This window comes from Phoxinus phoxinus, assembly GCF_949152265.1.
Source record: "Phoxinus phoxinus genome assembly, chromosome: 8".
NCBI classification, from domain to species: domain Eukaryota; kingdom Metazoa; phylum Chordata; class Actinopteri; order Cypriniformes; family Leuciscidae; genus Phoxinus; species Phoxinus phoxinus.
In genome coordinates, this window is record NC_136883.1 from 35580904 (window position 1) to 35602327 (window position 21424).

Genomic DNA, 21424 nt, shown 5'->3' on the forward strand with positions numbered 1-21424 from the left:
GTGTGTTGGGGGACATATGAGAAGGAGAACGCATCGACTGACGAGAGAGACAAAGGATGATGCGTTTAGAGAGACGGTGAGAGACAGTTGAGCTGAAGTCCATGTGAGCGAGAGACCTAGAATTAACATAGAGAGAGAGAGAGAGAGAGAGAGAGAGAGTGTGAGTGTGTGTCAGGTGTGTGTGTGTGTGTGTGGCGGCTCAGTCTGTTTCCCGGATGCGTGTGTGGTTGCAGGGCAGTGCGGGAGTCGTGGGTCTCTGCACGCTTGTGTGTTTTTAAATGTGTGTTAGTGCATGCTTGGTTTTACCCATAAATTAGTGACTGTCTTGCTTGCCAGGTAAGAGAGACACACACACACACACACACACACACACACACACACACACGGTTGTCTTGATTTGGGATTGATAAATAAGTGTCCATGTTAAAGGAAAGGAAATAGTGCCATTCTATGTTGATATGTGTTCATTTGTATTCATGTTTTGAATCTGTTTACATTATTTTCAAGGAAAGTAAATAGTAATAACATATCTTCCTTAGTTCTTGAACACATGATTTGTTTCATGGCGTTGTTATTTTTTTACATATTTTTGTGAAAAATTATTTTTTTACATATCATTTTACTTAATGATATTGATATATTCATATCAATATCATTAAGGATTTGAGGAGTCACACCACATGACATATTATAACCTAAACCAATCTTTTTCAAATAGAGAAACTGTTTTATTATTACCAATATGCATTTCTTTCTTTTCTTCAAGAGAGATACACTACAAAAAAAAAAAAAAAATTAATTCAGTAAGGATGCAATAAGTTGATCAAAAGTTACATTAAAGCAGCAGTAACCTGACAAATGAGCCCGAATATTAAACCGTGTGCGTGCGCAAGTCCTTGAGAAGTCAGACATGAAGATACAGCGGCTCTGTTTGTCCAGGGCGGGTGTGACCTTTGACCCAGGAGTGGATCTCCTCAAGGCTCGGCCGCTATCACCATGACAGCAGTTCATATTTCAGATACGAGGCATTGTAAGCATTAAACATAATGTTGTCATCATTGTTCAACAATGGTGGATATGATGTTTGACTTTTCACAGTAGATTTCAGGCAGAAAGTGTTTGTGTCTAAATACATGTAGAACTGTTTTGGGAACATGGTGCCTGTTTTGAAAGTGAAATGAAATGTCATCCCTCTCTCCTGAGGTTTGAAGGAGTGTGTGTGACTAGAAGGACAGGAGGGAAGACAGAGGTCTTTTATGAGGTGTCGTCTGTCCCCCGTTGGCTATAGTGTCGTCAAAGGGGGTCAGGAACAGAGAGGACGGACTGAATTACATCTAAGTGTGGAGAGCGAGCTGTCGACTCTACAGAGCACATGTTGAAAGAGGGGGATGGTTTAGAAGAAGGGATGAATGTATGAATTGTGCTGGGGAATAAAGAAAAGAGAAAGAGACCTGAAAGTGAGACCATCTGAGTGAAGCATCTTTTTAAGTTGCAAAAAGTTGCATAATTCTGTATTATATAATAACATCTAAAACCTTGTTTATTTTCAGGTTTCAATGAAAAAAAAAAGTACCATATTTTCAATGTGGTGTCATATTATTAAGTAGGTCAGGTTGTAAAAACAGATTATTCTGGAAACTGCAGGGATTATGTTTTTTTTTTTTTTTTTTTCGTATTCCTGTCAAAGCAAGTGAAAAAAAAAAAGATAAAGATAAAAACATCTAAGGAATTATGATAGGAAGCTGTTAGTGATTGTGAATGTGAAAGTTGAAAAGGCAGTTATGTAATTTCCCACACTCACACATTCCTCATCGATCAGAGCTTTGTAATCAATAATCTGTGGAGCGTGTGCGTCACGACGGCTGCCGCGTTGACCTTGTGTCGCTGATAAAGTCGTCCCTCTGGACCTTTAGTTCCCATGCCTGAGAAGAAAGGTGTCAGTGTTTTTACAGAAACTCAACATTTAAGTGTGTTCTGATTAGGATATTTGGGGCCGATTACGTTCACTGGAAGCAGGATTGGCCGATACGATCATTGACACCGATTACTAAAATTAATAATTCTGTTCTTAACAACAATGTATTTTAAGTATAAAAAACTTAAGAGATGAGAAAGTCTCATGAATTGACAAAAGTGCAGTATAATCCATTCATAGTTATTTAACAAATAAAGCATTCCTTTAGCATAAAAAAATAAACAGAACAGTCTTTATCAACAGAAAGCAACACTTTATAGTCTTCACTGTGTAAATTAAATATAAATTTTTTTTAAGTAATTAAGAGTAATTTTCTCTGTCTTGTGTTGTTTGATTAACATTAATGACTCAGATGGCATCAGGAATATCACTTTAAGACCGAATGCATGAATCCAATATACTGATACACATGTGCTTTCTTTCCCAACTGTTTATGATCACTTAAGTCATAATGAACGCGTTTAAGCGAATACTCACACTTCAATTCTCACCTTTCAAATTTGGTCATTTTTTAAAAGAAATTTAAACAATAAATACCGTTTTGTGTCTCTTTAATGTGTCTGACAGATCGCTGTAGAGCCTCTGATAAAGCTGCTCGTGAACCGATCATCTCTTCCTTCTAGTTCATTTATAGCATCAAATAAACATGAATGAACATCAGAAGGAATGTTGTTTTAACCGCGGAAAGACGTCAGTACACTCCGCTTCTCAAGTTCAAATCCTCCCATGTTAATCTACTAACTCTCCTGACTGCTTTGTCCGACAAAATGGCAGATGGCGAAGTATGATTGGTCAGATCACCTGTCAATCAAGCTCCCTGCGAATGGTCAATTGTGCATTACTGCTGTCGTAAATAATTTAGCCTACCGTCGCACGCACACTCGCTGTTTATCCAGCACCGGCTCTGGAATGAACGATGTCCACAGACAAGGTCGAGTATGTTGCAAGATTTCATGAAAGTATGATGTATTGCGACATCAGAAACGAAGAAAAACAAAATAACGACTATTTGTAATAACGACTCTGAATAATTATTGTCCTTTATTATTGTTCAGACACCTGGTAGAACTGCCAGACCAGTCGAAATTGTCTCGTGAGTTGTTTTTGTGTCATCTGATTGGCCTTTTATAGAGACCCCGGCGCCCAACCAATCAGAGCACTCTTACACAAAATGTTTGTTTTGAGAAAACCGATGTGGTTGAAGTGGGACGAGGAGAACATTATTTATATGTGATCTTTGATTACAGGCTAAATCCTGGAGGAAGTTGAAGACCATGGTGCATCGCTCTCCATTTGCGGTTTCCTTTAAGAAACGATATCCTTGGATTCAGCTCGCAGGCCATGCAGGTAAAAAACTCATTTTCTTTTCATTGCTGAATACATGAAGGAGATAAATGCATCTGAATGAAAAAAGTAGCGTGAAGTCCACACACTGAAAAATAGCACATTGGCCCTCATTTATCAATCTTGCGTCGAAACGGGCGTATATGTTGGGTAAGATTATGCTTACACTCCTCTCACCGCCTGATTTATGAAGCTGTGCGTACCTTTGAAATTCAGGTGTACGCAATACCTGCCCTTGATAAATGCCGCGGCTGAAAACGATCGTCATTAGATTAACACGCCCCTATATATTCACGTCTCCGCCTCCCCCACGCCCTCATTTTACGCCATGGACACACGGAAGACGGCAAAGAGGAGAAACTTCTCCGGTGGAAATCCAGTTTTAAATCGCTGGTTGGTTGAGCAAATTACCTATCACAATGCATTATTTTACAGCACGTGTTTTGAAACTGTTAGCGTTGAATTTCGCATGACGTCACATGTAATGGGGTGTACAATGATGATGTGAATAATTGCATGACCATTTGTAATATTCTTCTTATTAGTATTATGATTTTGATTATTAATGACGCTTATTGTTATTTAGAAGAAGAATGTCTTTGTTATTATTATTATTTGTATTATTATTATTATTTGTATTATTATTATTTAAAAGAAGAAGAATGTCATTTTAATAATTTTGTCAGTCTGAATTATTTTTTGGTCATTGAAAGCCTTTCATTCCTGAACCCAGTCCGTGCGCACCTGCCGGCTTAACTCACAAAAATAAACACTGAAGTTTATCATTTCTATGTTGTTGTTTTTTTTACAGTGGGTCATAATATATCATATCTTTAGTTTGTCAGTGCGTTTTGTGGTGTTAGGAATTGTTTTTCTGCGCATTTTGGCACCAACTCAAAACGTGCGTACATGTACACCACCTCCTGAGCTGGCGTAGGATTTGAGCGTGCCGTACGGCAACGTCCATATTGATAAATCGCAAAGTCACCGTGGTTTTGGGTGTACGCCGGAAATTTGGTGTACGCACTTTTCATAAATGAGGGCCATTGTGTCTGATGAAGACCCGAGGGTCGAAACGTTGTGCTATTAATTAATTTGGAGCAGCTATTTTTCAGTGCGCGGACTTCATGCTTAGTTGTCCTGCACCAATCTGTGTGTTTGGGATGTGCACACCAGTTTTGTATTTTTTATTTATAAATGCATCTGACCCATCATTTTGGACCGATGATGAAATGAACACCGTTTGCCTCTGTGTGTGTAGGTAGTTTCCAGGCAGGCGAGTATGGGAAACTGTTGAAGAAGTTTTGTGAATGTGAACGCCAGTGTCTCGAGAAGCTGATGAAGGACAGCCTCCGGCCATTTGTTCCTGGTTATTATGGTGTCGTGATGCAGAACGACCAGGATTACAACGTGATGGATGATCTGCTGACCGACTTCGACTCCCCTTCAATCATGGATTGCAAGATGGGAATCAGGTGAGAAGAAGAAATTTAGGGGAAAAGAATAAAGATCAGTTCAGGTTTAATGAGATTATACAAATAAGTGTACAGGTGAAACTCGAAAAATGAGAATATCGTTCATTTATTTAAGTAATTCAACTTAAAAGGTGAAACTAATATATTATATAGACTCATTACATGCAAAGTGAGATATTTCAAGCCTTTGTTATAATTTTGCTTATGAAAACCTTTTCACAATATTCTAATTTTGAATTTGGGGTTTTCATAAGCTGTAAGCCATAATCATCCAAATTATGACAAATAAAGGCTTGAAATATCTCACTTTGCATGTAATGAGTCTATATAATATATTAGTTTCACCTTTAAGTTGAATTACTGTAGAACTTTCCAGCAGGTATAACTAGTGTTAAATATAAATATATATTACAAGTGATGGATGTTTATGTTATTTTCTTACTAGGTTAAAGGTTTGTTTATTATTATTACTGGTCGCCAGGTTATTTTTCTAGGCTATTTGTCTGTGTATGCTTAATTAGTTAGTGCGCAGGCGCCTCCGCCTTTAGGTTTCAGTTTCATTTAGTTGATGTTCAGGACTGGTATGCCTTGCCGGTGAGTGACTATAAACTAGCATTGCTAGTATTTCAGATAAATAATTAATGTCACATAATTGGGGTTATTTTATTAGGTAATTCTGGTGTTTGTGTTTTCATTGCAGGTTTACAACCTAACCCAACTAACTAACGTCACTAAAATATCCAACTGACAGGCTAACGTAGCGATAGCATGCAGGCTACCTAGTTTGTGGATGAGTATTGTGTATGTGTGTGCGCAATAAAAGCTCAAAGTGACTCGAGTTGTATCCGCCGTACTTGTCCTGAAACCCTTCCAGTGGGGAGTTTATTGAGCTATAGCAGGTAGCTTAGTAAAGAACTGGACAGTTGTAAACCGCGGTAGGAGCCGTGCTAGAGGATACACGGACTCCCGAGCGGAGGAGAGCCATTATTGATGACCCGCGCCGGGATCGGAGATTAGATTCTGAAGCGGTCGTCAACAACACCACTACAACGGAAGAGCCGAAGTCAAGGGCTAACGGGACCGTTGTGGGCTGAATAACTTCCACAACCGTGAGTAAAACTGTGTGGATAATGATGACAGCCGCGGGCTGATATAGTGACTTTGTAAACAACGCCGCTACAAGCCATAACAGCTGGCAAAGACGTCTGTTCGCGGATGAACGATTCTTTTGAACGATTCGTTTGAACGATTCTTTTGGATGATTCTTTTGAACGAGTCATTTTGCTAAAAGGTGATTTTAGAGATTCTGTTCACTAGAAAAGGGGAAAAAGAAGAAGCAATAAAAAATAAAAAGACAAAATGGCAGATGACAAGCCAGATCTGGAGAGCTTAAAGCGGAAACGCTCAAATGCGCAACGGAACTTTACAACACGAATAAACCGCCTTAATGTTAGTGCTGGCCGTTTGCGTGAAGTTGAGTTGTCAGAAGAGTTAGCAAGACTGAAGGATGATTATGACAAACTTCTCGATGTCAGTAATGAATATGTTGATGCACTGAGCCAGATAGACCCTATGGGTGACGACAGTGAGTCACTGGATGCCCTGGCGAAGAGAGATGCCAGTGAGCAAAGGTTCCTTGAAACTGAGAGCAAGATCATGGAAATACTTTGGTCCAAGTATGCAGCGCCAGATATAGACGCTCTTGTAACACAGTTCAAGTCTGCTCTTGATCGGGCTGAGGCGCTCGGGAAAAGTAAGGTAGTGCCATGGACGCAGCAAGGGGTCGAAAGTGGTAAACTGGATAGGAAACTCCATGAACTCAGGGAGGTTGTGTACACTTGGAGAGACTATCGGCCACATGGAAAGGATAAATGGATGCTCCTTTTATCATTGAAAGAGGACAAGGAGCAACTGATGGATGAGTGGACATGCCGACGTGATAATGAGGTCATGAAGAGGAACAGTACAGAACAAAAAGATGATGTAGATGGAGGTGAGGAGGATGAGGACGTCGGAGGCGATGATGCGGTCGGTGGGCCTGTCACAACAGCTATCGACAACCTTACAGCCGCAGATAACATCACCTTTACCCAACCAGTAAGCATTGCTATTGCTACTCCACCTGTTGACACCTGGCCTGCTGTCATCAATCCGCCCACTGATAGGCAGGGAATGGTATATGGTACGAGCTCTCCTTCATTCATGTTATCTGATAGAGCAAGCATCTCTTCCTGTGCTGCTCAAGGTGCTACTGTCACTAGTCGACCTCAGAGCGGGTATGTAGCAGCTACCACACACGGTACACCCCAACAGACTTTACAGCCAAACCTGCAGTCAAGACGGTCTGATGGTGGGCTTGGTGTTAGTTTCGCCCAACCTCCAACCCATGCCAGCACGCCACAACTGATGAGTGTTCGTGCCGCTCCGCCTGTCAATCTCAGCTTGGGACAAGGTAGTAGCACACCATATAACAACCCTGGTTCGTACGCTGGTGGGGATAACAGCTCTCAATGGGCCCGACCAAAAATAAGACTCACACCTATAAGTTTGCCTAAGTTCTCTGGGGACAGGAGGGACTATTGGCGCTGGAAGGCTGAATGGGAGAGTATCCAGGCGCAAGCGGAACCAACGGGGTCGAGGGAATGCAAGAAACTTCACTTGCTAGACAGTATAGGTGAGTCTGTGAAAAGTGAACTCAGACTGTTGCGTTGCAGAGATGCAAATGATATCTTCAGGGAATTGGAGAACCGTTATGGTGACAAAGCACAAACGGCAGAAGAGATTGTGTTGGAGCTTCAATCACGACCTGCTGTAAAGAACCACCAGCCACGAGAGACGTTAGAGTTGATCCTAGCGGTAGAGAGGGCAGCATTGGACCTCACGGACCTGGGGTGCGCAGACGCTGTACAGAATCAGCTGGTGATTCGGTCTTTGGAGAGTAAACTCCCTGATGTTATGAAAAGAGAGTGGCTTATGTGTGTGAGAAACCCTGTTAACAACGTGAATCCAGGAAACCGTTTCGACAGACTCTTGCTGTTCCTGGAAGACCAAAAGTCATTGCTCGTGAGGTTGGAGCAGTTGCTGCCCAGCAAGCCATGGCCTACTAATGTTCCTGAGAGGCCAAGCTACCGGGAGAAACCAGGTGACAGATGGAGAGAAAAGAAGTCGTTCACTAAGACTACGGCAAGTGAAGTCAAAAGAGACTCCAAGCAGTTACCATGTGCTGCGTGTGGTGATGAAGAACATGGAGGTAAACTGTTTCGCTGTAAAACTTTCAGGAAGGCCAGTCTGTCGGAGAAGAAATCTTTGGTAAAAAAGGCAAAAGCATGTACAAAGTGCCTGGATGTTCACGGGGTCGATGGTGGCTGCACTCCTAAGTTCCTCTGTCGTAAAGAGGAGTGTAAGAAAGGCGACACTCCAGTGGACCACCACTATTTCCTCTGCCCTAAGGCGTCAACAAAGAAGGATGCTGCTAAGAGGGAGAACAAAGAGGAAAAGAGGGGACCTCGTGGTCCGACGGAGGAGCAAGAAGCTGTGTTCGCCGAGTTGGGACTGACTCCCCACCAGTTGGAGGCTGTCCGCAGAGCCTGTACTAACAAGGCAACATCGACAGTGTGTTCTGGCAAGGGCCTGATAGAACAGAGTGGCTTGAAGGAACATCCAGTCCTCATGATGCTCGTACCTGTCACGACAAAGAGAGGAGACAGTCTTGGGGCCTTAGTCGATCTCGCTTCTGACACAAATTACATTACACACCAAGCTGCAGAAAGGCTCGGGCTGACAGGTGAACCAATCTCCCTCGTCGTGTTTGGTGTCGGCACAATGAAGGTGAAAGTTGATACAAAAAGGTATCTTGTGACAATAAAGGTGTGGACCTCACGAGGAACCCTGAAGTTTCACGAGATGATCTGCTACGGGATGGAAGACATCGCCAAAGTGGATCGTGTGGTGAGATCAGAGCGGCTAGAGCAGTTCTTCCCTGAAGCTAAGCCGGGAGAGCTGGCCCGCCCAGAGAAGATCGATCTATTGATTAGTACTCGAGAAGGTCGATTAGCTCCCCAAAGGCTGCAAAGGGTCGGCGACCTGGTGTTGTGGGATGGCCCTCTGGGCAAGATCGTGAGCGGTGTGCATCCAAACCTCTTCGAGGAAGTGGAGGTGACCACATGGCAGTCAGAGACGCACTTCGCTCACTCAATGAAGACGGTAGCCTTAAAAGTTGAAGAACACTTTGTGGGAAGGCCAGGAAGCCATTTGGAGCAAGAAGGCAGTGTAGGAGTTCGAACGACAGCAGTGTCCAATAAAGAGATCCTTGAGTGGCTAAAATGGGACAGCATCGGTGCTGCCTGTGACCCTACCTGTGGAGGGTGTCGCTGTGGAAAGTGCTCACCGGGAGGAAAGGAGATGTCCCTGGCTGATGAGAAAGAGCTGGAGATAATAAAGGCAGGTCTAACCTTCAGGGAGCGAGACGCCCACAGCGACCAGCCACACTGGGATGCGAAGTACCCCTGGAAGGAAAACCCAGCCTCTCTTCCCAACAACCGGAAAGCGGTGGAAGCAACGTTCCTGAGAGCTGAGAAGCGGCTCGTGAAAGACCCCCTGTGGAAAGAGGCTTACATGAGGCAAGTCCATGAGATGGTGGGGAGGGGAGCTGCTGTTAAGCTCACTAAGGACATGATGGACGGCTGGAAAGGTGCTGTGTGGTGGGTGAGCCACTTAACCGCTCCAAATCCCCACTCAGTGACTACGCCAGTGCGCCTCGTCTGGAATAGCAGCCAGGAATTCAGGGGGGTGAGCATGAATAGTATTTTGCTCAAAGGCCCAGACGTCCTAAATCCCATCAGGGCGGTGCTCCTCAGATTCCGGGAAGGAAAACATGCAGCCATCGGGGACATCACCAAGATGTACAATTCGGTTTGGCTGGAGGAACAAGAGGTCCATGTGCATCGGTTCCTATGGAGAGACTCGCCGGAGGATGAGATTGAGGATTATGCTGTCGTGAGGGTGAACATGGGGGACAAACCAGCAGGGTGCATTGCACAGGTTGCCATGCGAGAGACCGCAAAGTTGCCCCAGTTCTCTGAGATGACGGAGGAAAGAAGAGTCATCGAGGAAGACTCCTACGTCGATGATCTCCTCACATCCCACGATGACCCACACTGTCTAGACAAGATCCAAGAGGGAGTAGAGAAAATACTGAAAGCAGGAGGCTTCTTCCTCAAGCCTTGGGTCCGGTCCGGTCAAAGTGGGAGGCGGGACGGGACAGTGTCCAAACCAATGACTCTGATATTGCCCAACCAGCTGAGTGAGGAAGATAACAAAGCCCTGGGGGTTGGTTACCTCGTGCAAGAGGACAGACTCTTTGTGATGGTCTCTATCAACTTCTCCAGAAGGAAGAAGAAAATGAGAACTGAGAATGACCTCACTGAAGAAGAAGTGGAGGTAAAGACACCAAACCCACTGACTCGTCGTGTTCTACTGAGCCAGATCGCTGGGCTGTATGACCCGATCGGTCTAGTAACACCTGTAAAACAGAAAGGAGTGATCCTTGTGAGAAGAGCCTTCCAGGAAGCTGGCAAGCTTACAAAAGACACCTGGGATGAACCTCTTTCTGACGAGCTCAGAGGAAAGGCAATTGAACTGTTCAAGGAGTACGCTCGTTTGAGTAGCATTAAGTTCCACAGAAGCCTCAAGCCCTCTGACTGGAGGGGTAAACCCTGGGGAATCACGTTTTCTGACGGGAGCTGTGAGTCCTATGGCGCTGTACTGTATTTACGGTGGGAGACGTCAAATGGCGTGGTCACCCGGCTGGTAGAGTCAAAGGCCAAGTTAACCCCCCTCAACCAAAAAGGTGACGCAGTCAAGGCTGAGGTATGTGGGGCTGTCTTTGCCACACGTCTAAAGGGATACGTATTGAAGCATGGACGGGTAGGCGTGGAGAAGTGGTACCACTTCATTGACAGTCAGACGGTGCTGGGGGCTATCCAGAGAGAGAGCTACGGATTCCAAACGTTCTTTGCGAACCGAGTCGGAGAGATTCAGAAGGCTGGACCCGTAACTGACTGGTGGTGGATACCAGGCGAGGTCAACATCGCTGATCTAGTCACGAGGGGGTGCTCTCCTGAATTGCTGGGTGAGAACTCTGTGTGGCAGGAAGGTCCTGAGTTCCTGTCTAGTCCAGTCGAGGATTGGCCCATGAAGTCCGCTTCAGAAGTGGCAGCTGATGCTAGGGAGGTGGTGAGTAAACTCCAGAGAAAGGCCTTTTCGGCAGTCCTCACCAGAGCTCAAGCCAAGAAGCAGTTGAACCCTGACAGTCCTGGTGGTAAAGATCCAATAGCTACAGATGGAGTTAGCGGGGTTTCAGCGTCCTCAGAAAATGGGATGAAACTGACCTTAGCTGAGACCAAAGAAACAGAGACACTGTGGGGAGCCATGCTCATAGACCAAGTGGAACCAACTAGGTGCAGTTCTCTAGTTAAGCTTTGTGGAGTAGTTGGTTATGTCCGCAGAGCTGTGAAGAAGTGGTTGGCCCGTGTAGGCAGGGCCTCTAAACCAGCAAAGTGGGAGGCAGTATTGACAGTAGAGGAACGCAAAGCTGCATTCCAAGACCTGTGCCTAGCCGCCCAGAAGGGAGTTACGTTTCCTGTGACGACGCTAAACAGACTCGTCGTCAGCAGGGATGAGGCTTCAGGGCTCCTAAAATGCCATGGTAGAGTCCAGGTCGTTACCCAGGGAGATACCGGTGTGCCCCTGATCCCCTACAATGCGTGGATTAGCACCCTTCTCACTCGAGAGGCTCATAAGGTTAACCACGAAGGTGTTGCTGGCACACTCCTCCGTGTGAGGTCTAAAGCATGGGTGGTACTGGGACCAAGGATTGCCAGAAAGGTCATTGACTCCTGTATGCACTGTCGAAAGACCAAAGCGAGAATGTGCAAACAGGTGATGAGTGAGCTTCCCCTCGAACGAACTGAACCAGCTGCACCTTTCGAGTTTACGACATTGGACCTTTTCGGACCATATGTTGTTAAAGATACGATAAGACGAAGAACAAAGATGAAAATCTGGGGTGTAGTGTTCAGTTGTATGGCTTCGAGAGCAGTACATGCTGACATTGTGGAAGATCTGTCGACGGAAGGATTCCTGAAAGCATACCAGCGCTTCACAGCTCTCAGGGGTCACCCAAGGAAGCTCTGGTCGGATCAAGGGACAAACTTTGTGGGCGCCAGGCCAGTATTACAGGAGCTTTATGAGTTCCTAAGTGGCATTGACAAGGATCAGGTCCAGAAGAAGGCAGCAGCTGTAGGAACCGACTGGATGTGGGTGTTTCACCCGGCGGACTCTCCCCACAGAAATGGGGCAGCTGAGGCAGCTGTCCGTGTTCTCAAGAGAGCGTTAAGCAGTGTTGGTAAAGAAGATAACCTGACAGCACTGGAGTTCCAGACCTTCCTGTACCTTGCTGCTAACCTGTCAAATGAGAGACCAATCGGTGCCAGAGCCCAGGTACAGGATGAGACCGTGGAAGTCATCACTCCCAACTCTCTTCTGCTTGGTCGAGCAGGACCCAGTGGGGACTCCCGAGGGTTTAAGTATCCAACTTACCCCGTCGTGCGGCTAAGAGCAATCCAGATCGAGGTTAACAAGTTCTGGAAGCGGTGGAGCCAGCTGGCAGGTCCGGGCCTCTACATCCGTCAGAAATGGCACGCGCCTGCTAGAAATGTTGCAGCGGGGGACCTGGTGTGGTTAGCTGATCAGAACGCGTTGAGGGGCCAGTTCAGGCTGGGTCGAGTCGTGGAGGTGTGTCCTGATGTGAAGGGCGTAGTACGAGATGTGAGAGTGAGAACATGTCGAAGCTGTCCAGTTGTCGGCGGACGGTTCAAGAAAAACCAAGGTATGGAGAACTATCCCTCCACCATCCTCCACAGGGACGTTAGGAGGTTGGTGGTTCTGCTTCCAGTGGAGGAGCAGTAAAGGATCCCCACCATGGTGTGTTTCGGTTGGTAAAGGATCCCCACCATGGTGTGTTTCGGTGAAGGATCGAGACTCTCCCCGCTACCATCCTTCCAAAGGCTGGTGGTGTGTTTCGGTAAAGGAGGTTGTAATGTCATCAAGGACAATGTGTATTGTTTATGGACATTTAAAGCTAACTTGAAGAGATTGTTATTCGTGTTGTGACATAGTACATTCATATCCAAGTATGCAATGTTATTTGCATGGTCATGGGGATAATTTGATATCTAGAAGTTTAACTGTTTTGGTTATGGTGGCCTACTTGGATTCTAGAATCAGTAGACCAAGTGGGAGGTGTAGAACTTTCCAGCAGGTATAACTAGTGTTAAATATAAATATATATTACAAGTGATGGATGTTTATGTTATTTTCTTACTAGGTTAAAGGTTTGTTTATTATTATTACTGGTCGCCAGGTTATTTTTCTAGGCTATTTGTCTGTGTATGCTTAATTAGTTAGTGCGCAGGCGCCTCCGCCTTTAGGTTTCAGTTTCATTTAGTTGATGTTCAGGACTGGTATGCCTTGCCGGTGAGTGACTATAAACTAGCATTGCTAGTATTTCAGATAAATAATTAATGTCACATAATTGGGGTTATTTTATTAGGTAATTCTGGTGTTTGTGTTTTCATTGCAGGTTTACAACCTAACCCAACTAACTAACGTCACTAAAATATCCAACTGACAGGCTAACGTAGCGATAGCATGCAGGCTACCTAGTTTGTGGATGAGTATTGTGTATGTGTGTGCGCAATAAAAGCTCAAAGTGACTCGAGTTGTATCCGCCGTACTTGTCCTGAAACCCTTCCAGTGGGGAGTTTATTGAGCTATAGCAGGTAGCTTAGTAAAGAACTGGACAATTACTGAAATAAATGAACTTTTGCACCATATTCTAATTTTTCGAGTTTTACCTGTATTTGTTAAAACCTCCCAACTCCAAATCAGCCCTAACCAAACAAACTAGATGGCTCGGTGAGCTTGACGTCATACATGAACGAGGGTTGTGATTGATGGCTTGATTTCTTTTACCACAGGACATACCTGGAGGAAGAGCTGATAAAGGCCCGTGAGCGTCCTCGTCTCAGGAAGGACATGTATATGAAAATGGTGGCTGTAGACCCGGCAGCGCCCAGTCCAGAGGAGAGTGCCCAGCAGGCCGTTCTCAAACCTCGATACATGCAGTGGAGGGAGACGCTGAGCTCGACCGCCACGCTCGGCTTCCGCATAGAGGGCATTAAGGTGAGAGCTTAGCTGATAAAATAGAGACATTACTTGATCTGGTCACTCAGGATGAGCTTTGTTCATTTTGAATCCTGGAAAAAATTGTATAATGGTTTCCATAAAAGTATTAAGCAGCACTTTTTTCAACAGTAGCCGCGTTTCCATTACAGATTTGCACAAAACTTTTGCGATTATTATTATTTTTTTCTTTCTAAATGTAGACAAAAAACTATTGCGAAATGACGGCGTTTCCATTAACCGATGTTATGCGACTAAAACGTCATTTTTTCCTCTCGCAATCAGTCATTCCAGAAATCATGGCGACAGATATTGGGAGGTTTATCTATATCTCAGGCACTGCACTGGCCATTATTATTAATCAAAGGAGACGTATGTGTGTTATCCAATCATTAACGGCAAGGAAAGACTCTTAAGCCGCGTTTCCACCGCGGGAACTTTCCCCAGGAACTAGGAACTTTGGGGTGGTACTCGGTGTGTTTACACCGCAGGAACCAAGGTCTAAATGTAGTTCCGGGTAAATATTTCCCCCTCCTAAAGTCCCTGCTCGCGAGGTAGTACTTTTTCAAAGTTCAGGAACTTTCGGGGGCGGGACTTGTGCGCTGAACATGCTGATTGGTTGTTTTCACGCCGCATTTTGACTGGAGGACTCCACGCAGCATTCTATTTTAACCGGCATTTTTAAAAATCTATTTCGGTTCGTGGCTTCATGCATCAAGAGTTGTCTGTCTGTAAATGTGGAATTTAATAAAAAAAACAAAAAAAAAACAGCTGGACCGACGACGAGGTTCAGGCTTTATTAAGCGTATTTGTGTAACAGGAAATTTTCTGCGCGTTCGTCCCAGCCATCTCACATTCAATGTCCGCAATACATCACAAACACAACTACAGCACAGTTTGAATCTCCTCCATACTTATTATAAATGTGGCGCTCAAAATTGATTACTGTGGGTCGCAGACTGGGAGGTGCAGTCGCACGCAGTTTATAATCTTCCCGGTACTTTAGACCGCGGTGTAAACGCAGAGAGCAACCGGTCTGGGGCAAAAAAAGTTCCTGGGAAAAATTGTTCCGGGTAATTTCGGTGGAAACGCGGCTTTATACTGAGAGCGGCACAAATGAGGAGTTTCTGGGTGTTTCTCCCTCATTTCTGCTTCGAGGTCTTGATTTTGGCATTTCTTTGAGGTTTAGAATCCAGTATTCCTGTAATTATTTTGTCTTTTATTAATTTAATATAGAACGTCTACGTCAGGTGACCTGTAAATGCGCAAAAACTGTTTCCATTGCAGTTTTGCAAAATATTCCTTTTTCAAATTGCCTGAAAACCACCATGCGAGCGTAAAAACTTTTTTGCAAAATTTACGTTTTCTTTCCATTGGGTGTATTTTCAATTTGCGCAATTTGAAGGGTAATGGAAACGCACCTATTGATAATAGTAAGAAATGCTTCTTGAGCAGCAAGTCAGCATATTAGAATGTTTTCTGAAGGATCATGTGACACTAAAGACTGGAGTGATGATGCTGAAAATTCAGTTTTTCATTAACCTTGCGTTTCATTTCAGAAAGCAGATGGCACATGCAACACCAGCTTTAAAAAAACCAAACATAAGGAGCAGGTGACGAAGGCCTTGGTGGACTTTGTGGATGGAAACACACCGATATTGGTATGTTGTTTAATGGGTATGTTGTTTAATGGAAAGGTTGCACTGTTTTAACGCTGCACTGAAGGTTTTAATTCATTAGCTTTAACAAACTTGCAACAACAGCCAAAAAACAATAAAGAACCCATTTAATCTGTAATGTTGTTGATTTTAAGTTATTTCACTTAAGGACTTATTTAGTAAGATTATGCATGAGGTTTAGGATTTTTTATATATATATTGTTTTGTTTGTTTGCTTGGTTTTATGATATTTGTTTTATGTATGATATTTGTATTTTTGTAATTGAACATATCCATGGAAATAGCATTAGATGCTGACATAAATAAAACTATCTCTCTATCCTGAGGGGTTTTTGGCGAATTTCTGTGAAGGGCAGTTCTGACAATGACAAAGGCTTTTCTAAATGACTGTAGCCCTGGCTACATTATTATTGTAGTCAACTACAATATAGTACTATATTAAATATTTAATGAACAACTATGTTGCTATATTAAAAATAAAAAAAAACACACTCACACAGGATTATTATTATTTTTCATTAAAATACCTATTCCACTGGACAAATATAGGAACTAATATTTATTGCTTTATTTTATTATTATTAATATTGTTTTTGTTCAAATATTTTTGTATAAGTTATGGATGTTATTTTCATAATTTGCATCCATATTTTTATGTAAACATACAAAACTTATAAAACAAAAATGAGATGGAAATTACAAATGTTATTCACTTTTTTTAACAAGAGTGGGAGTAAAATTATCATTCAGATTTCTCCAGTTTTGTTAATTTATATGTTTGCAATTATGAATCTCTCTGACATTAATAAATGGGTAACACTTTTTTTACAGTGTCTTTGGTTGCACTTTATTTTATAGTATGTACACTTAGTTGTACTTACAGGATTATTTACCCTAAGAAAGTACTGAGTAATATGAGGTAACTGCAGGTTTATGGGTAGGTTCAGGGTTATTACATAATTATTAGAACAGACATTTAATCTGGAAAGGCAAGTTATTCAGCTACACAATAGCACACAGAGCAACAGGCTGAATAGGTGTCCGGTGTGTTAGCGTAACACATTAACAGTTATTCAGCTGCACAATAGCATAAAGAACATATACCTGAGGCTGAATAGGCTAAATGAACATTAGCCAGCGTGTCAAACAAGTTACCGGTCAGCAAGTTCACCAAGCTCCCGATCTCATTCCTCAACACTGAATACATTGAGTTCTTCCTCGGTGTCGCTTCTGAACAACTCCGCCAACTAGAGCGCCCTCTCGCGGCTGTAGACGGTAATGTTTTCTCTTGGTTCGTCTCAGTCAGTATGAATTAATTTTGATATATAAGTCGCACCTGACTATAAGTCGCAACTATGAAAAAAATTGCGCCTTATAGTCCGGAAAATACGGTACATGTAGTTAATATATATTACTCGGTACTTAAACTGTAACAAGAACAACTTAAAATAAAGGATTTCAATCAATTCTACCATAGGTGTTTCAGACTGTATTTTTTTAAAATATACTATACAAGGTGCAGTAAGCGATTTCAGGAAAGCTAATATTAACGCGGGTCCTAAAGATCTTGCCTGGCCATAACCATAGATATTCCTCTGAGCTTTTCTCTTTTGTAATGTCTCTCAGCCATCTCTCCGTCTACAGTCTTTCTTCAAATCTCCCTCTCTCTCCTCCCCCATCATGAGTGGACATGCCCCCAATTGCTGATTGGTGCTGCTCGGTCCGATCCACTTTCAACAGAAATCGCGTACTGCACCTTTAATCTAAAAAAATGTCCTGCAATATTGCTATGCTGTGTATTTTTGCACCGCTGAAAGCCGTTATTAACCCATCAGAATCCAGGAGATGTGGTAATTAGGGCTGTCACTTTTTCGTTCGAAAATCGCTTGCACAATCGATCGGACCAACCAACCCAAGATTCGAAAATGAAAATAGGGAATTGATTTTAAAGGCCTTTTTTTTTTTTTTTTTTTACCAAAAAAGTTGTTGTAGGTGGACAGATCAATACAATACACAGAACATGTAGGATGTTGGAAAATAACAATGTCTTTTCTGTTAACCAAATGCTTTTTAATATTCGCTATTACTTCAATGCAAGTGAGCAAGCGCACCGTTGTTTGTTGCTTAGTGACGTGTGTGTTCAAGTAAGCCAGAAATGCGCAGATTCTGTGCAATACGCTGTATTTAACATATCATGATGACTCACAAGTTGCATATTTGCGGTAAATCCGCGCAGATTTGGCTACACGAACTTCCCCAGCAAAGTGAGTAAACATAGAAACACGCCAAATTGGCTCGTGATTTGACAGCGTTACCCGCCAAAGTTCATTTTTACACGCATTTGGCGGATTGGCGGGTGTTAATTTCAATCCCTGAATGTTGCACTCCTGTTTGTCATTGTGCACGAAACTTCACGCCAATAAATCATCAGAAATATTGCTGACTTGTGCGCGCATCTCAAGCGCCCTCTTTACGCTCGTCCTAATCATAGTCCTAATGCCTGTTAGTTGTCCGTGGATTTGCCTATATTTGGTTGGAAAATTGAAACGTCTTTAGACATGGAAAATCGATTTTACATTCGATTCACAAAAATCGAACAGGATTTTTTCACAAAAGTGACAGCCCTAGTGGTAATGTATAATTAGTGTTGTGTGTGGTTGTGTTTCCTCAGAGGAGTTATCTTCAGAGACTGGGGGAGCTGCGCAGTGCTCTAGAGACGTCAGGGTTCTTCAGGACACACGAGGTGAGGAATCTGGTCTTTACATGTTGTGAAATCCGTTCCTGCCTGGGCCAAATCACTGTCTTCTCTGGAACAAAACACATCATGACTCATAAGCTCGAACCTTTACCCTGTTTCTCTCCAGGTGGTTGGGAGTTCTCTGCTGTTCGTGCACGATGCTTCCGGCCTGGCCCGAGTCTGGATGATTGACTTTGGGAAGACCGTCCCACTGCCACCACCCCAAACCCTGGACCACCGAACGCCCTGGGCCGAAGGAAACCGGGAGGACGGGTACCTGTGGGGTCTGGACAACCTCGTTCAGATCCTTGGTGACATGTTGCAGGACTCGAGCCCTGCCTCACCCTGATGGATGCACCCAACATGCTTCAGCCCGAAGGATCACGTGTAGGAACACGCTGATGGATAATCTCACAGCAGGATATCAGTCCTGAGAAGAGGGCTCTTGTGCGGAGGGAAAAGCAACGAAGCACGAGTGGAAAAACTCAAGCTGATTTTGTTGACTCGGTGCTCACGTTCCTCATTCCTTTTTTGGTCATGTGGTCCAGCAGATACACAGAAGCTCAGTCAGTCGAGATACACTGACACTGAAACCAAACAGACAGTGAGGAGAAACTATCATGATTATTCTTTAAAGTTCACTTGTCCTTTTTTTCTCTTTTTTTACCTACAGGTATGATGATAACACTATTACACTAGAACGTGCTTTGGTTTATACGTTTTTTCTAAACGTTTTTTTTTTTTTTCTTGTAAATTTCTCTTTGGGGTTTCACAGTTATGTAAATAGTGCTTATTTAATTTTTATTTGACTTCATTTTTTTAAATAATTCATTTTTTTTTCCTTTGATTTTATTTCCATAATCGAACTAGTACCTCTTTTATTTCTGAAATGGTGATTATACAGGCAGATTGTCATATTTTCCCCCCTGTGGTCGTCTAATCTTATTGGTGTGTGATATTTCCACGATTTAACCTTTTAAACAGTTCAGAAGAACTTTATTTAGTTAAAAAACATTTTCAGATTGGCTCGGTCAGAGGTTTGTCACAAACATTTTTGCACTCAACGAACCGCCCACATCATGGATAGTTACCAAGATTGTGTTTCTTCTTCTTCTTATTTACTGATCAGAATTAGATGCAGTGTTTCTTAAAAATAGCCACAGTTACAAAGATGCTTAACAAGCTAACAAGTATAATAGATATGTATATATACACGTGTTGATGGAATAGTTTGATCTGTTTGTTCACTCTTGGTTCATTAGTTTTTAAGGCTGACCTGTTAGTTTCTAGGTTAACCTAAAAGGGGTTTGAAAAGTCAACCTCCTTTATCTGCCCCAACAACCATTAACCTGATTTTATTTTTCTTTAAATAGAATATTTTTGGGGGGGTTTTGTACTGGTACCCACACCAGAAGGACCTCCGACCTTCAGCTATTTCCACATCATTGAAAGATCAGCTTCATAGTCATGACATATTGCTTGCATGAAAATCAAATCTGACAGATAGTCATCCTGAGATGGTTGATCTTGCAAACTGTGGTGGAAACGTTCTTTTGCTGCACATAATCAGATTATGCGAGTTATGGCCACTGTTGTCATCACGAGTTCTCAAATTAGGTGCTGTGGTCAGCTTTATAAAAAAGAAAACACCAAACTTTTTCCATCATCACTTCATGTTTGCTTCAGGCGGTAACTCTGAAATATTGAAACATAATCAGATAATATCCTCTTCAAGATCTCAAACATGGTGTTAAAGTGATTACCTCACCTGGATGATGTTAGTTTACGGAACGGGATGTTCTACCACCGAGTGTGTGTGTGTGTGTGTGTGTGTGTGTGTGTGTGTGTTTATCTTACTGCTTCAGAGATTGTATTTTCCACCATGAACGGGCCTGCACACGGTCTGTCAGCATTCCTGTCAGTATTTCTGACTAAAGTGTGTCACCACGTTCCTCTGGAGATCCTCTGCCTTGTTTACAGCTTATGTAAAGTATTGTTCAATGTGTTGAAATTGGTTTCCTACTACCATACAGGGTGTTTTAGATGACATGTTTTAAATTGGAAAGAGAACTGGATGGTGCGCTGCATTTTTTTGAGTCGTCTCAGCAGATTTAATAGTTAGAACGGCAGTTTAATTGCAATAGGGACATGCGGAGCATTTGTACTCACATCTCCTTCAATCATTGTTGTCTTGAAAGCCAATACAATAAACTGGAATCATTATTGTTTAATACACTTTATTTCTCCTGTTCACTTTCTGATTCACCATTACTTAAAGATCATCAATACTCTAGTCTACAGCATGGACTGGGCTAAGTATGCTTTTTTTTTTTTTTTAAGAAATAACTTTTATTCAGCAAGGATACATTAAATTGATTTAAAATGACTGTCTAGACACTGTTACAAAGGGTACTAATTATAATAAATGCTGTTATTTTGAGCTTTCAATTAATCAAAGAATAATTTTTCTGGAAAAAATTATCATAGTTTCCACAAAAATAAGAAGCACATCTGTTTTTGGACATTGATAATAATCATAAATGTTTCTTGAGCTGCAAATCAGCATATTTATAATGATTTCTGAAGGATCATGTGACACCGAAGACTGGAGTAATGATGCTGAAAATTACATGTTGAAATATATTAAAACAGTACATATTGTAATCATATTTCACATTATGTTTTACTGTATTTTTATCAAATAACTGCAGCCTTGTTGAGCATAAGCGACACCTTCCAAAACATTTTTAAAAAATCTTGAATAAAAGAATGTTGAATAAAACATTCCTGTGAGTCAAGAGGAAGTTATATTAATTTCAAGGATACTGCTCACTTTTTTAATGTAATGTTCTATTCCTGCCAAATGATGTCGGTTTCCTCTGTCATAATTTCCTGTTCACAACAGCTTTTCCTCGACGAGTTGCACAACATATGACTAAAGTGTTCTGAATGACATCAAAACAGATGATAC

General features: G+C 42.6%; 1 protein-coding gene across 1 annotated transcript in view; it reads left to right on the plus strand.

Moving 5' to 3' along the window:
- Positions 1 to 20688, plus strand: part of itpkcb (inositol-trisphosphate 3-kinase Cb) — a 33872-nt gene extending 13184 nt beyond the window's left edge. Inside the window, exons 3-8 of the mRNA XM_079621605.1 lie at positions 3223 to 3322; positions 4581 to 4794; positions 13833 to 14037; positions 15597 to 15698; positions 18388 to 18459; positions 18581 to 20688. Of these exons, the coding sequence (XP_079477731.1) occupies positions 3223 to 3322; positions 4581 to 4794; positions 13833 to 14037; positions 15597 to 15698; positions 18388 to 18459; positions 18581 to 18802 (915 nt within the window). The 3' untranslated portion in view covers positions 18803 to 20688. The remainder of the gene's footprint in view (positions 1 to 3222; positions 3323 to 4580; positions 4795 to 13832; positions 14038 to 15596; positions 15699 to 18387; positions 18460 to 18580) is intronic.
- The last annotated feature ends 736 nt before the right edge of the window (positions 20689 to 21424 follow it).